The following is a 20,754-nucleotide window of genomic DNA, read 5'->3' as shown; positions in this document are numbered from 1 at the left end:
AACAGCACAAAAACGGTATGGATGTAAATAAAATGTGGAGCCATTTTCAGTCCTGCCTACTCAGTGCAATTAAGGAGTCAATTCCCCAAAAAGTACATAAAAATACAAGAACGCCACCGTGGATGAACATGAAAATACGAGCACTATTAAGACGCAAAGCAAAAGCATTCAAGCGGGCTAAACTGAGCGGAACCTGGGATACATACAAATCGTTGCAGCGTCAAAGTAGGCGTGAAATAAGGCAAGCAGAATGGACGCACATTAACAATGTTATTGAAAAAGGACTTGAAACAAACAATACCAAACACTTTGGAACTACATAAAAAGCAAGAAAAACGATTCCATTGGTGTAGCCCCATTGAAAGAAAATGAAACCCTGTACATTAAGGGGAAGGATAAAGCAACGATCCTCTTAGATCAATTTAAATCTGTCTTTACCCCTCATGATCCACACGATACAACCACCCCACCGACATCACATAGGTGTGACCAATCTCTTACTAATATCAACATAAACATCTCAGGAGTTGAAAAGTTGCTGAAAAACGTCGATCCATCTAAGGCGTCAGGTCCAAATAACATCCCCAACACAGTACTAAAGGAGTGTGCTGAGAGTTTGGCCCCCTCATTATGCATAATTTTCCAAAAATCGGTCGGCACCGGGATGCTCCCTAATGACTGGCTGAAGGCAAACATCACACCTGTATTTAAAAAAGGCAACAAAAATAAAGCAGAGAACTACCGTCCAATCTCACTGACGTATCCAAACTATTAGAACATAATATAATCTGTAAGAACATGATTAACCACTTTGAGAACAATGACCTCCTAACTGACCTGAACCACGGGTTTCGCAAAGGATACTCATGTGAAAGCCAACTCCTAATAACTGTAAACGACCTGTTGAGACTCCAGAATGCCAACACTCGGGCAGACATCGGCATCCTCGACTTTTCCAAAGCATTTGATACTGTGCCCCACCACAAACTTCTGCAGAAACTAGAAAATTACGGAATTCGTGGCTCTTTACACACATGGCTTTGTAATTTCCTCACAAAACGTACAATGAAAGTAGTCCTAGACGGCACGTCAACGTATGAATGTCCAGTCATATCAGGGGTACCACAGGGAACGGTGCTAGGACCCATACTATTTTTTTGTTTCATCAATGACCTACCTCTACGAGTAAAATCTCAGATTAGGTTATTCGCCGATGACTGTCTAATATACCGACCAATAAAATCTGCAAATGATAAAAAATTGCTACAAGAGGACTTGAATAGTCTCGAACAGTGGGCTAATGATTGGGGAATGAAATTTAACGCAAACAAATGCTACATCCTCAGCACAGCTAAAAAGTACAATGAGACCTACAAGTTAAACAACACCGTCCTGAAACAAGTCGACGATAACCATACTTGGCATCACCTTCTCAAGACTTTAAATGGGGAAACACATTACAAAATAACCCAAAAGCAGCTGCACCTCGCGTTTCTCGCCGAAATCTTAGCCACGCCCACGTCATAATAATAATAATAATAATAAATAATAAATAAAATATAATAAAATATATAATAGATCTTATGTCCATAAATATGGCAATTGTCATTTAGTTACACTTGTTATAATGTTAACGATAACTAAGATTGAACAGATATTTCACTCCTACTTATTTCTCTCTCCCTCTCTCGCTCTCTCTCTCTCTCTCTCTCTCTCTCTCTCTTTCTTTCTTTCTTCACACGTCATGCAAACAAAACGCCTACCTCGCACTTGTGAGATCACAATTGGAATACGGAGAAGTTGCCTGGGACCCCTACCTGAAAGAGGATATTCAAAAACTTGAGAGAGTCCAGAGACAAGGCGCCCGATTCATAACTGGGAACTATAAGAGCAGAACCCCAGGATAAATGACAAAAATGTTAGAAGAAAGAAATCTCATCAGCCTCCAACAAAGAAGAAAAGAAACCCGTCTGTCATTCATGTTCAAGATAATAACAGATCAAATACCATCAATAAAGGCAGACTCCTTTTTCACGCCACGACCAAACAAAAGAAAAATCCGAGCACTCACTTTCGCCAACCACATAATCGAAAACCCCATTGACAGATAAGCCACAAACAATTTGAACTGCTTCAAAATCCCACAGACAAGAACACAAAACAACAGAAATTCTTTCTTCATTAGAACTATCTCGGAGTGGAATGGGCTGGATGAACTGGTCATCATGGCACCACACCTAAACGATTTCAAGGCCCGACTGACATGGGCCCGCGCCCAATGAGGACGCCGCTGAAATACAACCAGACCATTGGTTTCTTCAGCGCCAACCATACAGATACAGATGACAGAAACATTGCAATTTCAATTTCTAATAAATCGAATAGACAACACATTTTAAGCACATAACAGGAAAAACTTCATTTACTTCAGTAAAAGATGATAAGTTCTCTATTTAGATTTTAAAACTGACGAATCAGCACGTCTAATTTCTGGGGAAGGGTGTTCCAAAAAATGAGGTACCAAATATCAAAATGATTGTTCGCCAATTTTGCGGGATGTTTTAGTTTTAAATATGATTGTTATCTCGTTATTAGATCTCAGATTTGAACTTTGAAATCAAAGGTGTACAAGGTTTTATCGAAGTGTTTGACTATAATTTATTGTTTTTTTTTTTTTTTAAAACAATGGAACATATTTTATATGCAATGTTTTTGTCAACAGTTAATCATTGCAACTCTCTAAGGCCTAAGGACACCAGAAGAAGATAATATTTTTCTTCAAACTAGTCTAGCAGTGCTGTATTTTTTCAATGTTAATGTTTTCTTTTGAGATGTTTGTCAAAATACAGTTAAAAAATAATCTGATTTGGATAACACAAGAAGTTCAGCTAAAGTCAGGTATGCAAATAAAAAAATAATAGAATACGCTTATAAAACATAAACTCTAGTGATTTCAATTCACTGACGTCAATCTAAAACGTCAGTTAGATGAGTGTATGTTCGCTTCTGACAAGTCATTTTACGATTAGTCATTGACAAGGTCACATCGCCAGCGTGTACTTCATTGGCTTCAGAAGTTTTAGTTTTACTAGGTAATAAAGTATTTATCATTGTGGTGGTTTTAAGTGTAAATATTATTGAGCAGTCGCCATTTTGTGTTTTGGTCGATCCCATATTATTATATCGAAAATGTTACACGCCTTCAATCTCTTTGTTTTTAATGTTTGATCTTATCCGATTTGCATGCTCTTTGTCGTTTTGGAATTTAGTTTGAGGCCTTTTAGCCCCACCTTCGTTGTTTAGATTAGTAATGGGCTTAAGATAATTTAAAAAAACATTTTAAATTATTTGATTTTTCACCCAAATATGGATATCTTTTAATCACAAATGATACAACATAGAGAATTGCAGACATATTGCAGATGTAATTCAAGAGCATTTGATATAAACGGCAGCAGACACAGCTATGATACACTATTATGATCCACCCTCTGAAATCAAATCAAAAGTAACTCAATCAAATCAACTATACTATATGATAAGACTGGTAGTTGACAAAGAAATCGGGAATATTACAAAAGTAAGCATTTTCTGGCACTACATCCAACATCATGATATCTTGATAGGGAAAGGATTATCTAAAATGGTTCTGATATGAAACTACATTCAAAGTGTATCTATCTTCACCATTTTTGTTTTTGTTTTGAGGTTCTTTTAAACTTCCAATGAGACAACGTCAGCAGAGATATCTTTTGGTATATTCTTCCCAGTTTGACTGCCGTGTGCTGTGTTTGAAGCATATAAACTAAACAAATCTTTGGCTACAATTGAAGACGATTTATGAAAGGATCTTTTGAACTTGGATCGGTCTTCTTGTTAAAATGAAATTAAATTTCTGGGTCCATATAGAAATGAATTTATGAATTCCTGATCTGATGATAAAATAACACTAAAAGAACTCCCAATAAAAAGTGCTACGTTTTTAATTGGTCAAAAATATTAACATTGGATAATTCACTTGTTAAATGTTCACGCCCGTTAACAATTTTAATACACTTTAATATTGACAAACCAATCAAACATTCCAATGAAGGCTTGCATCGCTAACCTTCACAATGAATGGCATTCAATTATAAAACCAGCTTGTTTATTGTAGAAGTGATTGCCAAATAATAGTCCAGAAAGCCTGGAAATATTACACAATTTTGGCTGAGAAATCAGAAAAGATGTAAATCTTAAAACTGTAAGTCCTTAATTAAATTCAGTAATAAAGTTAAAATTTAATATTTCTGTCCTTACGCTCAAAGTTCCCATCGACGTCTAGTGCTCTAACCTCATCAGTTCTATTCGCCATTATCTTAATCTAATCACTAAATGAATTGTTTGCTGGAGTTTTCAAACGAATTATTAGAAATGACCAAAAAATAACATTTGGGGACAATAATCATCCCATAAACGATGACATTTTTCCTCTAATTTATTTTTAATATATCTGTGAAATTAAAAACATTGTGATGTTTAAGCAATTTGTAAATTCAATTCACAGTTTGATTTCAATTTTCTGAGTCACTTCGAAATAGAATTTATTCTTCGATGTAAATAGAATTATTGTGAACAATATCAAAGATTTATCTTTCACAATATATCACTGTTATGGCTCTAAAAACCAATCTTGCCCGACGTAGTGAACTGATGTCAGTGAGTTTGAATTGTAAAAACAATCGAGGCTTACCTCGTGAAGATTATTTCAGATTTGGACTCACTGTCAACTAGGAACGCAGTTGCAGGATGCCCTCCGTCAACTTCTCATATTTCTTAGTTTGTAATTGGATTCAATAGTCTGATGTCACGTCGCCCAGCAACGGCGAGCAGCATGGTTCTAAACAAAGAAAATCGGTACTTTTTATTCTTCATGCAGGCTAGAACTTTTCATATGTCATGTGATCAGAATGTATTAAAGTCAAAACATGATCGTATTTATAATGTTTTTCTGCTCTGGATACACTTTTATGCTCGTCGGAGAAATATTTCATAAGGGCATCCGCCATTGTTCCGATAGTTTAGAGCCAGTTACTAAGTTACTATGCGTCATTACGAGGGAAGTGACGTCATGACTGTTGAAGCCAATTAGTTGTGTAAAAATAGGTACCTTATATTAATATGTTATTCAAGCGTGAGGAGCGTATTTTGACGACAGTGAAGTTATACACAAATGTGACTGGTCAGCGATGAAGGTATACTCATCTTACAACCACGTTCCTGACGACAGTGAGTTAAAATATCAAACAATATTTTTTTTAAATAAAAATAAAATTCCCCTTATTTATCCCATTGGGTAAATTTGTCTCTAGGGTCTATTCCAAGAGAAGACTGAAATAACCTAAGCGTCAGCCGCAAATTGAGCTAGGGCGAAGTGACTTGCCCAAGGCCACACAGCGCAGCGGCGGGTGACCGAACTCGCTACCTTCCGGGTACGAAGCAAAGACCGTACCGCTGAGCCACGCTTCCCCCTATATTCATTATTCAAGCCTCGATTGCTTTTTACAAATTACAACGACACTTTTAAACATTATTTGTATTGATTTAACAATAAAATTATGGTTTGATTACTTTCAGTCCTGTAATGGCGGTGTATGCGCCAAAGCCCAATCTGGATTTTGTACAGGTAGGGCTTATTGTCATTTTATTTGTGCACTTGTTTTACTTTCTCTCTTTCTATTTCCTTAGTATAAGCTTGGATGTGTGTGATTGTCCCATTAATTACATTGCACATAAACAGGTTTCATTCTCCTAGGTGTAACATTTGTGAGAATATAGATATTTTCAAATTATTTTAATTCTTTTTAAATGATATGTTTCCAGAAAGTCAGCATTTTTTTCTTACAGATAAGTCTAATCAGTAATTGCTTTTGATCTATTACACGAAATAATGGTTAAGACTTGTCAAAGCATAATCTTATTTTACATAAACGTTAAAAATAATCATTTTCATATACCATGAACTCAAATTGTGACACATTTTTGTAGTAAATGATTGCATTTTGATCATCGAATTCCTTGCCAAGACACCTAAAACCATTGGAAATATTAGAATGATAACAACGTCGTCGGCCTCTCCCCTCCTCCTCCCAACACACAACTTTAGAAAGAAGAATGTCCATAACAAAATTCTCGGAACGTGCATTTTACTTTGAGGCACCATCAATCTGGAATTCGATCTCGGTCTTTACCAGAAGCGCTCATACTATTGAGTGTTTCAAATCTAGACTGAAATCAAAATATTTTAGATTAAATTTCCCACGTAACATGCCGAAACCATATAAATGGCATGACATATTGTATTAAACAATTTCAGTGTATCTTTTCATTCTGTGACACCTTTTATACTACAACCTTTGTCTGAATGGTCTTTAGTCTATTGTATCTGTTCACGTCTTTACCATTTCCTTAGCAGCCATTTTCATAATTGTCCCCAAAATTCATACTTATTCAAACAGAAAAGCAACAAATACATTATATGCATAATATTGATCAGCAAAATGAACTCTATAAACACAGTGTCAGGTTTTTATAGCTATAACAAAACATTTTTTCTTTAAATTGTGTGATTTGCAAAAGAAATCTGAATGATAAAAGTGCTGGTTGGATCGTAACGAATGTGACGATTTTCCTATGGTTGGTAAGGAGAAGGTTAACCCGGAAATGTCGGGATTGCGATTACCTGTGAGACATTCATGGCGTGCAAATTTGCTTTAGCTAAAATATCGAAGTTTTACTCAAGCCAGGATGACAGTTACCACTCGGAGAAAATATTCTTCATATGGATGTTGGACCATCTAGAGCAATTGCAGCAATTATATCGTTTATTAAGCCCAAGCCATCAAATGTTATTAAAATGAATTAATAAATTGCAAACACTAGCTGGATATTGTATGCTCAACAGCATCATATATTTATATCGGAGTTTTCGTTTTAAGAAAATTTCTTGCTCTAAACAAGAGGAATAATATTGTATAAAGTACAAAGTAAGAAATTGCCAAATGTCTTTAACACAATGTTTTCATGAAATATGCGCCAGCATTTGAGATAGATAAGAAAAATAACTGAGCTTTTAGTATGGCCAAAGGATTTGCCTTGTTTTATTCAATAATTCGACATATGAAAACTACAGTTTACCCTTCAATTATATCACAACCCTTAGGATTAAAAAAAATTTACTGATGTATGTTTATTCATTGGGCATTGACCATTTCTTATTTGTCTTCAGAGGCACCACCGAAGGACGCTCCAAGAATATCTGTTAATTATCAAAACTTTGTTGACAACAATGAAAAATTTACTGTTCCCCTTGGCAGTCGGGTGAGAGTGTCTTGTAAGGTGACAGGCGGTTTGCCTCAAGTTATCTCTACCTCAATGAAGTGTGAAGGCCTACTAACATTCACCAAACCAACATGGACAATCACGATCGCATATAAGGCCCTGAAGAACAGTGCATCAGTACGATGTGTCTGTGCAGCCGTGCACAAAGCAGGTTACAGTCGTACAACTTCTGTTACAATTGATATAGGTAATATAACTACTAACTGATAATTAATATTCCTTGCATCACTCCAAACATGAATACGTAGTTGTATTATTGTGTCACAATGATTCATTATCGTCTTGCTTGCACATTTTGACCTTCTGATAGATTTAGATCATTTTTATTTTTAAGGAACAAATTTGATTAAAACTATTAAATCTAAATAATACTTATTCAGTAGGTACTTTGAAAAGATTCTAAAATATACAAATTGACAAGAAGAATATTTGTCATGATCTATTTTCTTTACACTAGAAGGCCAATATTTAAAAATCAAATTCGGTATTTTCGTAAATTACAAATAATAGATTTAAAAAGCCTATATTATATTTTTCATGTTTATGTTCATTTGCAAAGGCAAAGAAAGCGATTTTACAATTCAGGAAGTAGATAGATAAGATCAAAGATTTTTTAGATGCAGATTACAATAAGGGGAAAATTGTCATTGTTTTTTTTTATGTTGTTTTTTTTTTTTTTTTTTTTTTTTTTTGGGGGGGGGGGTTTGTTTAATGTTTTTCTTTCAAACTTAAAAGAACATCTTTAATCATTTGTTTCAAGCAAGAGGTATTATATTTATATCGAATTTTAGAGACCGAAAAGTATAACAAACTGCTTTTGGTTATTGTATAATATTGTATTATTGTACTGTACTACTATTATTTATATTGTATACTTATATAAATGAAATTAAATGTAGGAAAGACCAAAGAAATGATTTTTTTTTATTTTAGAAAGAACACAAATTCCATCAGTCCGCTCAAAATTAACAATCAAGCTGTTGAGCAAGTTTCGGTTTACAAATATTTGGGTATTTTAATTGACAATAAATAGCAGTGGCCTTTACAAACCGATGCTGTTATCTCTAAATTGAACAAAAGAATGTATTTTATGCGGAAACTTTCTGAATTTGACATAGACAAAACTTTGTGCACCCTTTTTTATAGATCCGTTTTGGAGACCGTTATTTCTTTTTGTATTACAGCATGGTGTGGAAATGCCAGTATTTGCGACATTAAGAAAATTGATCGGATAATTAATAAAGCTAGGAGTTATACTCACCCAATTTCCAATGTGGAAAAACTGTTCAAGAGATTTTTTTCTAAGTAAAATGGAAAAAGTTATGAAGGATGGCGATCACCCCCTTCGCAAATACATTAAGTTCTCCATGAGGAGCCGTCGCCTTCTATCTATAAAAACAAAGACAACACGTCACCTTAATTCATTTTTGCCACATGGTGTTCGAATTTTTAACGCGCAACTGTGATTTAAATTAAATACTATCTTTTAAATATACACACACAAGTTCGGACTAAAGGCCAGAGGTATGGCCTATCTCAATTTATCAAATTAATATAATATATTAATATATATATAAAGTGTTGCTATTGGTTCTTGGTTGTATATTTTTACATTTTTGTGCATTTGCATATATAATATATATGTATACATTGTCGCCTAAGATTCTCAACTTTGTGTTATACATTTTCATGCATGCCACGTCTGTAAACGAATTTCCATTTTTTGGATGAATGAAGTATTGTGTGTGTGTGTGTGTGTGTGTGTGTGTATATATATATATATTTATATATGGACGCTTTTAAGGACAAGTAGGCTATCCAAGATTTTACAGTTTTGAGAAAATCAACATTGAAGATTTCGATCCCATAAAATGTCCATTTACTCAAATACTATTTAATTATTTTTTTCAAAACTTTCTATGTGGAATGATAATTGTACTTGACGTTGATAGTCATAAAAGAAAGCAACAAATACATAACAGAATTCTCTTATTTATTAAAAACAAGTGGGTTGGCCTAGTTGTCCATATTTATACAGCATCACTGAGCAAATAATTTATATATAATAAAGTCTATCCCACCCAACTTGCACATCGGGCCATCCCTAGTTAAATGGGCTATCCCATCTTACACATGGACATGTCTGTTGCGAAATAATGGGCTGTCCCTTTCACACATGCAGTCAATTTAATCAATATTCTTACATTAAACGCATGTGTAATGCCTTAAATTATATTTTTACGCGTCTAAACACATTACACTGACAATTGAAATGCAAAACATTACCTGATATGATGGTATTGTTGTTTGGTGGGGAGTTTTCTTCAATCAGTCGTGAATTCGACATGTCTCGTGTTGAAGCCATGTTTGAAGGGTTAGCCCACTTACATTTACGTATATTCTGTTTTCGGTTAAAACACAAGGCAGTTTATACCGATAACGAAGCAAATAAACAAAATTTATGATCGAAACCTTTTCAGGGCGTTGGGCAACGCCCACTTTTGATCCCTTTGTAATTATTTTAAAATCCGAAAATCTGGGATAGCCCACTTGTCCTTAAAAGCGTCCATATATATATGTATAAATACATTGTAACAATCTACACCTAGAGTACCATCCTACGGTCAGGTGTAACTTCAGGGGGACCTGCCTTAAGAAGGAGTATACTCCCGACCTCGCCCTCACGAGTGTGAGCGGGGAACCTCTGAACCTCGCTTGAGGGCTTCCCACATAGCAAGCACAGCCGGGTTCTGGCCACGGCTGGGGTCACATTCCCAAAGACGCAGCCTCGCCCACTCTGCAGATGGAACTTCAAGAAGGCTAACTGGGACGAATTTACTATTACTATTTACTTCCAATATCGAGCAGGTTTACCCTGGCATTTCTCCCAAGTCCAAGAACATAAACATATCCAACAGGCTACTGGTTAAGAGTGCGCATCGCTCCATTCCACGGGACAAACGAAAATTCTTCTTGTTCGCCCAAAGAGTTGTAAAAGAGTACGTGGAGTACCAGCAACAGACCCAATTCCAAAACAGTAGCTACAGACTATTTTAGTCTCGGGCAGACGGAAGGAAGCAAAGCGGCAGGAGACCGTGGAATGTCTCGAATGTACGCACTTTGGTGCAACGCTTTGTGATTGGTAAAGAAATTGGATCCCGACCGAAACTTTGTGGAGGCTACACCAGAATGCGAGGCACAATTGCCACGAACATAAAAGAGCGTAGCAAACGGGTAGCGAATGAAGTTTTTGATCTGGATGTTCTCAAGGAATAGCATAAGATTTGGGACTCACTATCTCAGAGTAAAGAGTTGGACTGGACAGCATCGCTCAGTCCCAAAAAAGTGGGTATAGCAATTCGCAAAGTTAAGAACAGTGAAACAGCAACTGTTAGATGGCCTACATCCAGCTATAGTGACACTGACACGCCTGTATCCCGGGATGTGGGCCTGGTTGGTGGATACAACATAATCTGGTCCTTGCAAAATTGAAGCTTCTACAAGTATGGAAACACGCTATGATAGTTGCCATTCTGAAGCTAGGCAAACCGGCGACAGAGGCGGTCAGCTAGAGACGCATATCACTTCTGAGCTGCCTTATGAAATCCGTGTTATTGAACCGATGGCCACTGGTCTGCAGCCCTGCCACCCGAGCAGGCAGGTTTCATGGACGGGAGGTGTACAGTGGAACAGGTCATTGCCTTACAGAGTATATAGAATTTGGCGTTGAACGAAACTGCAAACAGGTGCGGTATTTATAGACCTATCGGCGGCCTATGAGCCGTTCTGGTTCCCCTGGCTCATGCTGAAACTAGCAAACATCATAAGGCGCAAACAGATCTTGAAATTGTTCTCTTCTATACTCGGAGAAAAGATAATTCTACGTTACCCCAGGAGACACAATGAGCAAATTAGGAAACTGAAGAATGGCATCCCTCGGAGATCTTTTCTGGCATCAATGTTGTATACAATAGCAAAATGCCGAAAACGTCTTCCATGAGGCTGGGATATGTAGACAACTGGCTCCTTGTTACTCGACGTAAGGTCTGGCCCCGTCTTAAGAGCATACTTACTGAGGACGTTACCAAACGTAAGTCCCACTCTGACAAATAGTATCTAAAGATGAACAGTTCAAAAATCGTAGTTGCAACTGTCACGTCTATGTAGGATGTTGGCAAGGAAAGAGATAGGTATAAATAGGAGTCAGATAATTTTCCCCATAGACAGCGTCGGGTGCCAAATTTTATTCCATTTATTGATGGTTAAAATTTTACTTACACTTTGACTGATAGTAATAGAATGTTTGAGTTTAAAGAAATAGGTAATAGTGGAGTGGTAGAATATTGGCACGTTGTATAGGGATAGATAAGTTCAGAAAGTAAGTATTGATCCCCGTTAAAGGAAATGTATTTTTATATAATTAAACAGAATTGCCTAATACAATAACAAGATAACACGTAATTAGTCAAATAATAATCATGATGCTGGTTTTAATTCATAAAGAAACATTCTATGAATATTGATCTTCATCCCATAACACAATGCTATTCATTTTTCATTTGCAAGTCCTTAACTGAATGGTGTGAGAGAGTAGTCGGTAGTCGGTTGAAGTAGCAGTTCGGCTTGATCCTTCACAGGGCAGACATTAATCCGATTTACACTAGTCATTCAACATTGAAGTGTTCATTGGCATGGTAACGGATTCATGCTCAATGATTAAAGCTGACGATTATTGCCATAATTGGTCTGTGAAAGGATGGTTAGAGACTTCCTGCTTCCTCATACCGATCTGTGAAAGATACCGGTGCAAATCTTTGACTAGGTTGCAACATTTTAATAGTCAATGAATAGAGGGGTTGTGAGGGATTCGAACCAATACCCTTACATCACCACTATCCATAAATGAAATCAATGGGGCGCATTTAGTTAGTGGGATGGGAAAGGATATGTATCAATGAGAACATAGTAATCAGTGCATATAAATACTAAATAGAACTATTGAGTAATTGCGATAGCGCATTGATAATTCATTCCTTTCGTGAAAAGATCATATATACACTATTATACCAAAATACATGTAGAAGTATATATATATATATATATATATATATATATATATATATATATATATATATATATATATATATATATATATATATATAAGATAGCGAATGAATATCTTATAGGAAACATGAGTTTCAATTAAGAGTTATTGATTCCTGTTAACTTTTTGGTTGTGTCTACTTACTGCCAGGCGAAAACACAATATTAATTATCACTCCAACACACTAGTATAATTGCATTCATTAATAGAAACACAATGTAAATTTTCACTGGCCCTTGTGCACACAGATTCTCGCTACCTAGAAATTTTGAGTTGACCATAGAGCCGTCTGCTCTTAGTAGATGAAATGGAGAGAGAGAGAGACAGAGAGAGAGAGAGAGAGAGAGAGAGAGAGAGAGAGAGAGAGAGAGAGAGAGAGAGAGACCAATACTCTCCCAAACTCTGGCTTATATGGGTTTTCGACGGGAGTTGGAGAATCTTGAAGAGCCAACAATATTACAGGATTTTGGTAGACCTGTTATTTATTGGTCGTTGTCTTAGTCATCTGGGTGTCAAACTGTAGCGTCCGTGAATGTTTAATTAGGTTTGCTACCTCCCGCTACGAGTGTCAAATCTACCATATGTTCACAGGCAAGCGCGAATTGCAAGTCCAAATGCAGGTGAGAAAACCAGATGGCTCTCCTTCCATTGTCCCAGGGCAAGAACGATTGATACATTTGCCACGCTACAATAGCCGTTATATTGTCACGACAAAAGTTTGGGTTGCGTTACGTGTTGTGCCGTATTTACAATCGTGGGAAGATTGAGGCGATTGAAATATGTCATTACAGCAACTAGCCACTTCATCAGAGCTGGTACACCTAGAAACTGATCATCCTTGTCGGAGACTATGTTCTACCAAATGAACTGTATCCGAAGTATCTGGGAGTTACGCTGGACCAGAGCTTTACCTAGCAGTCCATCTCAAAGATGTTTTCCGGAAGATAGAGAAACGCAAAAGTCTTCTGAGAAGCTGGTGGGACTACTTTGAATGCTGATCAGGCACTCCTGAGCACGTCTGTCCTGGCACCTTGCTATTCACTGCGGAATATTGCGCTGCAGTGTGAAGTAGGATAAAAAACGTTGAGAATGTAGGTGGAAAACTTTGCAAGTCTATGCACATAGTGTAGGAAAATCCGGCAACAACATCAAATGAACGGGGCCGATAATGGCAGCAATTCACTCTTCTGATGTCTAGCGGAAGACGAGTACCTGGCAATGGCTTTTAAAAATAGAGAGGGGAAGTCGGTAAATCAAGTAAATAGAGTAATATACGATCCAAAACAAGTCTCGGCAGCTTTTGTACTTAACTTCCCTGACTCCGGACGGTGTTACACATACCCGATGTGAGTCGACTTGGAAAAAAAAGGTCCCTTGCGGGGGCAGGGGCGTTGTTTTCTCGAAACAGGGAAAATTTTGTCAGGTTCTTCAGCAGCAAGAGATGCACTAGGTGGCGGCAAACCGACTAAGGTCTAGATCCTGTCTGACATCGGCCACCATAAATCAGTGGAGACTTTCCACCTGTCACACATGCACACGTTACAGCAAAGAACCAGAAACCGCAGATCATCTGGTTTAGCGTTGTCTTTTTACAAGGCTACAGGGTGGGTTCCCGACTGCTTATAAATGCGGAAACAAAAATAAAGAATAAAGCGGGCACTGGGGAGACGAAGATGGACGGCGTCCCCATTTCTAGCCAAAAACAAGCCTTGTAGTTGGCTTTCCTGACTTCGGACAGAGTTGCCACTTATGAGATGTAATGATATGAGTCGACAGACGAATTCGGTCTCTCGTGGGAGCGGCGAGGTAACTCCTCGAAACTGAAGTCGACAGGATTCTGTACCAAAAAGCGGAGACATTGGATTGCGGCAAATTGACTGAGATCGTGAACCAGCTTAACTCTCTCGAGTTCACCCTAATTGAAAATCGAACAAATTTGTTCGATTTTCCATGCATATGAACTCGAGAGAGTTAAAGGCAACAACGCTTTATCCGTGAGGACTTCCCACCTGTCGCATATGTTCGCGTTGTGGTAAGAACCTGAAATCAAAGAGCATCTGGTCAAGCGTTGTATAGTGAAAAATCTATCAGGCGGTTTTGCGACTGTACACAAATGCGGCAACGAAATTGCATATTAGAAGCTGCTGCCGCTGACTGGATAGAGCGTCATAATATTGAAGTGTGAGAAAAAGTCATTAGAAGCTGCTGCTATGTATACGTTTGGTGACATTATGCCAAAATTCCAATCCGCAAACATTCTAGAAGATTTTTATCCCATCGAATATAGATGATTAGCGAAAAATAGTGTTGTTTTGGTAGATGAAAGGTCTGAAACAATGCACGTACACAATTATTTGCAAGCAATTTTAATTACAAAAATTCTCAGTTCTGAAAAATTGGTCCAAATACCAGGTAAAGAGTCCTCTAAATGGCAATCTTAAAACCCGAATGACCAAAAAGGTTTAAAGCAATCCATAAATAAGGCTTTGAATACTATTTCCCAAGACAAGAGTCGTGAATTTAAGTACAATTATTTCAACGCTTCATACGATGGCATTGCAAGTTTTTACTGAGAACACGCATGATCTTGAGATTTCAAAATGATATCACATATAACATCCCGAATTTATTACATCAATTAATCAAAAAACAAAATCTTGAATAATAGCGAGATGTGAGCTTCTCTTATGATCCTCGTGTTTGCCACTTATTAATGAATAATTGGACATTTGTCAACTACAGTTTACCCTTCTATTATTTCACAATTCTTAATTTTATTTAATTTTTTTTATCCTGGTGTATCTTTATATTCATTGACATTGGTCATTTTTGTCCGCAGAGAAACCACCGACAGAGCCTCCAAAAATATCTGTCAATAATAACTCTGTTGACAGAAATGGAAAATTTACTGTTGGTCTTGGCGATAATGTAAATGTATCTTGTGAGGTAACTGGCGGTTCTCCTAAAGTAAGTAAAGTCTCAATAAAATGCACAGGCTTTGAACCGGTATTATCGGAGGGAAGTACAAGCTTGAAAAGATATGACGCTCTGAGAAATGTGGGATCAGTACAATGTGTCTGTTCAGCCCAGCACAAGACAAGCCGTTACGATCTTAAAACTTCTGTTACAATCGATATAGCAGGTAACATAATATTAATATGACCTTTATAGTTATTAGTAATTTATATTCACTGTGTTCCCTTAATCAGTCCAAACATGAATAGGTGGTTGTTTTTAAAAAGAAATTTTTTTTTTTTTTGTCACAAGAATTCATCATTATCTTACTTGCCAATTTTGATATTATAAAGCATTTAGACTTGATTTTATAACGCATTTAGACCATCTCCAATTTTTAAGGAACGAATTGTAAGAAAACTATTAAATATGAATGGCTATCATTCATTCAAATTGAAAGCATTCTAAAACAAATAAATTGACATGAAGAATATTAGTTAATGTTCCCTTTTTTCTCAAGAAAGCCAGCATTTAAAAATTCATTTATTTTCCGTCAATTAGAAATGAATGATTTTAAAATCTGTATATTATATATTTCATTTTTAGCTACATTTGCAAAAGCCATTACTGTTCAGGAAACAGAATTTATATAAGGAGGACAGCTCACAAGTCAAAGATAAATTTAAGTGTCATGGAATGATAATTTGACTTAAAAAGTAAAACAATTCTTTCTTTTATAACCCTTCAGTTGTGCCTCCAAGTACAGCTCCAAATATGACTTTGAATGGCAAATACATTGGAAATAATGAGCGTTTCAGCTTTAATAGTGATGAGTTGCTAGCTGTGGCCTGTAGTATTGACGGCGGGTATCCATACGTCAGTAACACGACCTTTGGCTGTACCGGGATGTCAAAGACAACCATGGAGGGGAAATCTGTCAACAAAACTTTTGTTGCTAAGAAAGATATGGAAGCAGTTTGTGTCTGTTCTGCTGAGCACGAAACAGGAAGTTACAATCAAACAACAACGTTTTTTCTCGGTAAGATGCATTTCTAGAATTTAATTTCGTACATAATTTACGATTTTTCATGGTCAGCATTTTATTTATAATTCTTGCATATATATATAATAAGTGTAGAAACAGAAAAGGAGGATATATATATATATATATATATATATATATATATATATATATATATATATATATATATATTCTAGATGAAAAGGAATGATATTGAAGTTACTCGGACGGATAGACCCTTTATTTAACAATGTACTGTTGGGATCTCATTGAATGTAAACAGTGTTCTAAAAAGTAGTATTTAGACCTTATTGACCAAGAATATGCAAGATATCCAAGCACGACATAAAGCCGGCTATGGTTCAAAGTTTACACATGATAGGTCACATACATGGACGAATAATGTAAACCAATCACTTCTTAAAACTCCTTACATGCTCATAAGAAAACATTTGTCAAAAATCAACATCGTTAACATATGTTTAGTTGGTTTAAAATGTCGTACATCTCTATCTTTTGAACTAAATATTTGTCTGTTTTGACAATGGCTAGTCTTGACTTGGGGCAAATTGCCTCAAAACGGTATAAAGTCGACTGATATAGATATGTAGTTGCTACAAATTATATTCAAAGTCAAACGTAATAAAATTGGGTTGTGTTTATGGGAGCGTTCACATATTACGTCATCAAAAATTTGCCCTTTTTAGACCCTCCCCTCTCCCCCAAGTCATCACTTGTCATCATTGACCTGACCCCCCCCCCTCCCCCAACAGATGATGACGTCATCTAATTTAATAAAAACTAAAAGATAACTTTAATTTCACAATATTTATTATTCATTTTTCAAACCATAAACATTGATTATCAACGTTTGATAAAACACATTCAGACATTTTATTAATTTCAGAAACTGTTGATAATTTATGTTTTACGATACAATGGGGACATAAAATTTAAATTTGCAAAGATAAAATCTAACAAAGATTATTTAAATTAGGCTACTTGGTGCAGGTGCTATTAAAAAAATTTCAGAAAGTGTAATTTAAAATAGTATAGGAGGCAAATTATTTTATAGCATATTAGTCTTTTAGTGGAATGAATTTCTGTTTCAATTTCCAAACATAAAATTAATTGATTCAAAAATGTTTCTGCCTTGGACCTCTGGCAATGTACTATAAATAGTATCATCAATTTCATCTTCATCGTCATCACTTTCTCCCATTTGCTGTTCTTCTTGTATGTCGCATTTTCGTGAATGGTCTTTAATTGCTCTGATCGAGGAGTGATACAATGAACATTTAGGGCAAGTTCGCCTTTTGAGAAGTGATACCCCTTTCCCATCTTGTTTCTTGAGAGATGGGCAATACTCATCATAGCAATTTATCTTTAGCTGTTTTGAAAGGAACAAACTTTGAAATAGGCTTCCAAATCTTCCATTATTGCCTATCTCCAAACCATCATCACATGATGCCATTTTTGAAGCTCTTGCATTTAATAAAATAGTAATAGGCCTAATTTGCCTATGTTTTGATGACATCATCTTGGGTCTGACCCCCCCCCCCCCCCCCCCCATGTCAACACATGTCAACATTTGGTAGACCCCCCCTCCCCCCCTAGCTGATGACGTAATATGTGAACGCTCCCTATGTGTTTTGTTAAGGACAATGAATATGATATAAAAAAGTGACAATAAATAAAATCTTATATTTCTGGCCACCTCAACTCTCTCTCTGTTTATCGACACTTTACAGTATTTTCCCAAATTGGAAGCCTTACCCAGCTGAAAAATTGATTTTATAAAAAGTCAAATAAGCTCTTTACAAAATATTATGTTCTTATTAATCGAACAAAGATAATTCTTTAAAGTTTGTGATGTGATGTACAAAATAAATCTTATTCAGAAATGTTTTGTATGTCACAAAATTTGAAGAAACATCTTTGTTAGTGCCATAAGAAATTGCTTCTGCTATGCAAGTCTTGTTCTGCTGCACAATATTATACATAACAGTATGTCCCTATTGCCTCTAAATTTGAGGATAAAGAAGTCCATTTTTAATTGGCTAGTTATGCCATTTCAGTAATAGTAATAACCATGAGACGAGAACAATCGGTAAAGTCAAGAGTTAATTCCATTAAGTTATTTACTTTTGCTTTTCTTATTTTGTACATGGATTATAGTAGGGAGAATATCCAATTTTCTGAGGACTTGACATATTGACTTGCGATTATTCATTTATCCATTATTTCAGTTCCAAACAAGAAATCAGCCAAGAAATCAGCCAAAGTTATTGTGTTATCCTCTGTCATCTCTGTCGTTGGCATAACAGTGGTCTTTCTTGTCGTCGCGGGTGTCTTATACTTCCACAAACAATACACAAGCGTGAGTTGTATTAATGTACAATAAATTTATTCAGGAATGACTTACAACAAGAGAATAATTAATTTGCACATATTTATGACAAAAACAATAATAGTAATAATAATAATTAATAATAATAATTATTATAATGAAAAAAATGATAAAAATGATGATGATGATGATGATGATAATAATAATAATAATATAATAATAATAATAATAATAATAAATAATAATAATAATAATAATATAAATAATAATAATAATAATAATAATAATAATAATAATAATAATAATAATAATAATAATAAGAAGAAGAAGAAGAAGAAGAAGAAGAAGAAGAAGAAGAAGAAGAAGAAAAAGAAGAAGAAGAAGAAGAAGAAGAAGAAGAAGAAGAAGAAGAAGAAGAAGAAGAAGAAGGAGGAGGAGGAGGAGGAGAAGGGAAGGAGGAGAAGGAGTAGGATGTTGATGATGATGATAATAATAATAATAATATTAACAATAATAATAATATTAATGACAATAAAAAACATTTTTGGGTTTTGTCTTTCATCACCAAGCTCTATAAGTTAACAAGTAAAAGCTAGTCTGGTATGTTATCTGTTTTTATCAAGAAAAAACTTTTCTCCGCAATCATTATGCATAGTTTGTAATGCGGTGTCCCCTTCATTGTTTTAAATTCACGCTGTTGACGGGTTTTGAACCAGAAATGTTTTTCACTAGGTATACGTATTGTATTTTTCTGAAGCTATTAAATTAAATTTCATAAAAGATAAGTAGCTACTATCAAAGTTTAGATAATATGATGAACATTTAATTTCATTGTCCTTTTGTGCCCAGAAACGCGTTTGGAAGATGCAGACCAATCCGAATCCTAACCCACCAGAGACGACAATGTAAATCACAATGGACAAGTTGGAAGACTTCATCTCTAATGCTTTGTGATTCCGGCGAAAAAAATGTTGTTTGTTTTTAATTGTTTTACGGCGCTTGCAACACATTTAGGTCATATCAGCGCCAGTAAAAAGGAAGAAAATGGGATACATACGGTGGTTAAACGTTGTAGAATTACAATTAAAGCACTCAAGAAAAGGGAAGACAAAGGGGAATTGGTTCAAATAGGAAACAGATGTAGATTCCAAGAGCAAACTATCAAAGCACTTAGTTTGAGATCACCTAAAAAAAAGTCTCATTCAGACACAAGCACTAGCACAGGTCTTCACTAAGAGGAATACACTCAAATATTTAATAATCATATATATAACACATAAACAAAACATAATACAACGCATAACAGAGATATGATTTACAAGTTAAAAAAGATAATCTCCCAAAACTATCTATACATTTGACTGTTTCTCTCTTAGTCAGGGTACCCGGCCAGGGCCAGGACAAAACCAAATAATCTCATTCCAAGGCAAAAACAGAAAGACAGTTGGAAAACAGATAGGCCTATAGGGTGATGGAAGACACAGTAAGTACCACCCTGCCCACTATGGGAGGTCAGGAACCCCACCCAGGAAATATAATATATAGAAATATAGTTATAATGTTGATGATGATGATGATAATAATAATAATAATAATAATAATAATAATAATAATAATAATTATTATTATTATTATTATTATTACCACCTCAATGAGCAGTCTATGCTTCCAACCGTTACTATATTACTACATATAATGTAAGTAAATTATTCGACGAGTGTCCGTTTATCCGCGGATACTTTTGATGATTGTTCGTTTATTTGTGGTTTAGTAAATATGTCTCTCCAGGAAATCGCGGCGCTTGCGGCCGCGATTTTTCGCCGTTACCGCAACGGGACCGCAATTTTTGCAATTTTCCATGTTCTGGAGTCACATATTACCATTACCATGTGACATATTCTTAATTTCTGTTTGAATAGACTGCATTCTAAATGTTTTAGTTTT

At 35.7% G+C, this 20,754-nt stretch overlaps 1 protein-coding gene across 1 annotated transcript in view; it reads left to right on the top strand.

The window, feature by feature from the left end:
• LOC144973526 (uncharacterized) overlaps window positions 1-20,400 on the top strand; it is a 72,780-nt gene extending 52,380 nt beyond the window's left edge. The window contains exons 11-16 of the mRNA XM_078916050.1: window positions 5,617-5,665; window positions 7,268-7,567; window positions 15,324-15,626; window positions 16,188-16,478; window positions 18,710-18,840; window positions 19,660-20,400. Of these exons, the coding sequence (XP_078772176.1) occupies window positions 5,617-5,665; window positions 7,268-7,567; window positions 15,324-15,626; window positions 16,188-16,478; window positions 18,710-18,840; window positions 19,660-19,719 (1,134 nt within the window). The 3' untranslated portion in view covers window positions 19,720-20,400. The remainder of the gene's footprint in view (window positions 1-5,616; window positions 5,666-7,267; window positions 7,568-15,323; window positions 15,627-16,187; window positions 16,479-18,709; window positions 18,841-19,659) is intronic.
• Window positions 20,401-20,754: the final 354 nt, after the last annotated feature.

This window comes from Berghia stephanieae, chromosome 5 (genome assembly GCF_034508935.2).
Source record: "Berghia stephanieae isolate SIO BIC M18660-M18661 chromosome 5, UCSD_Bste_1.3, whole genome shotgun sequence".
In the NCBI taxonomy this organism is placed as follows: Eukaryota; Metazoa; Mollusca; class Gastropoda; order Nudibranchia; family Aeolidiidae; genus Berghia; species Berghia stephanieae.
This window is presented reverse-complemented; position numbering and strand designations above follow the sequence as displayed.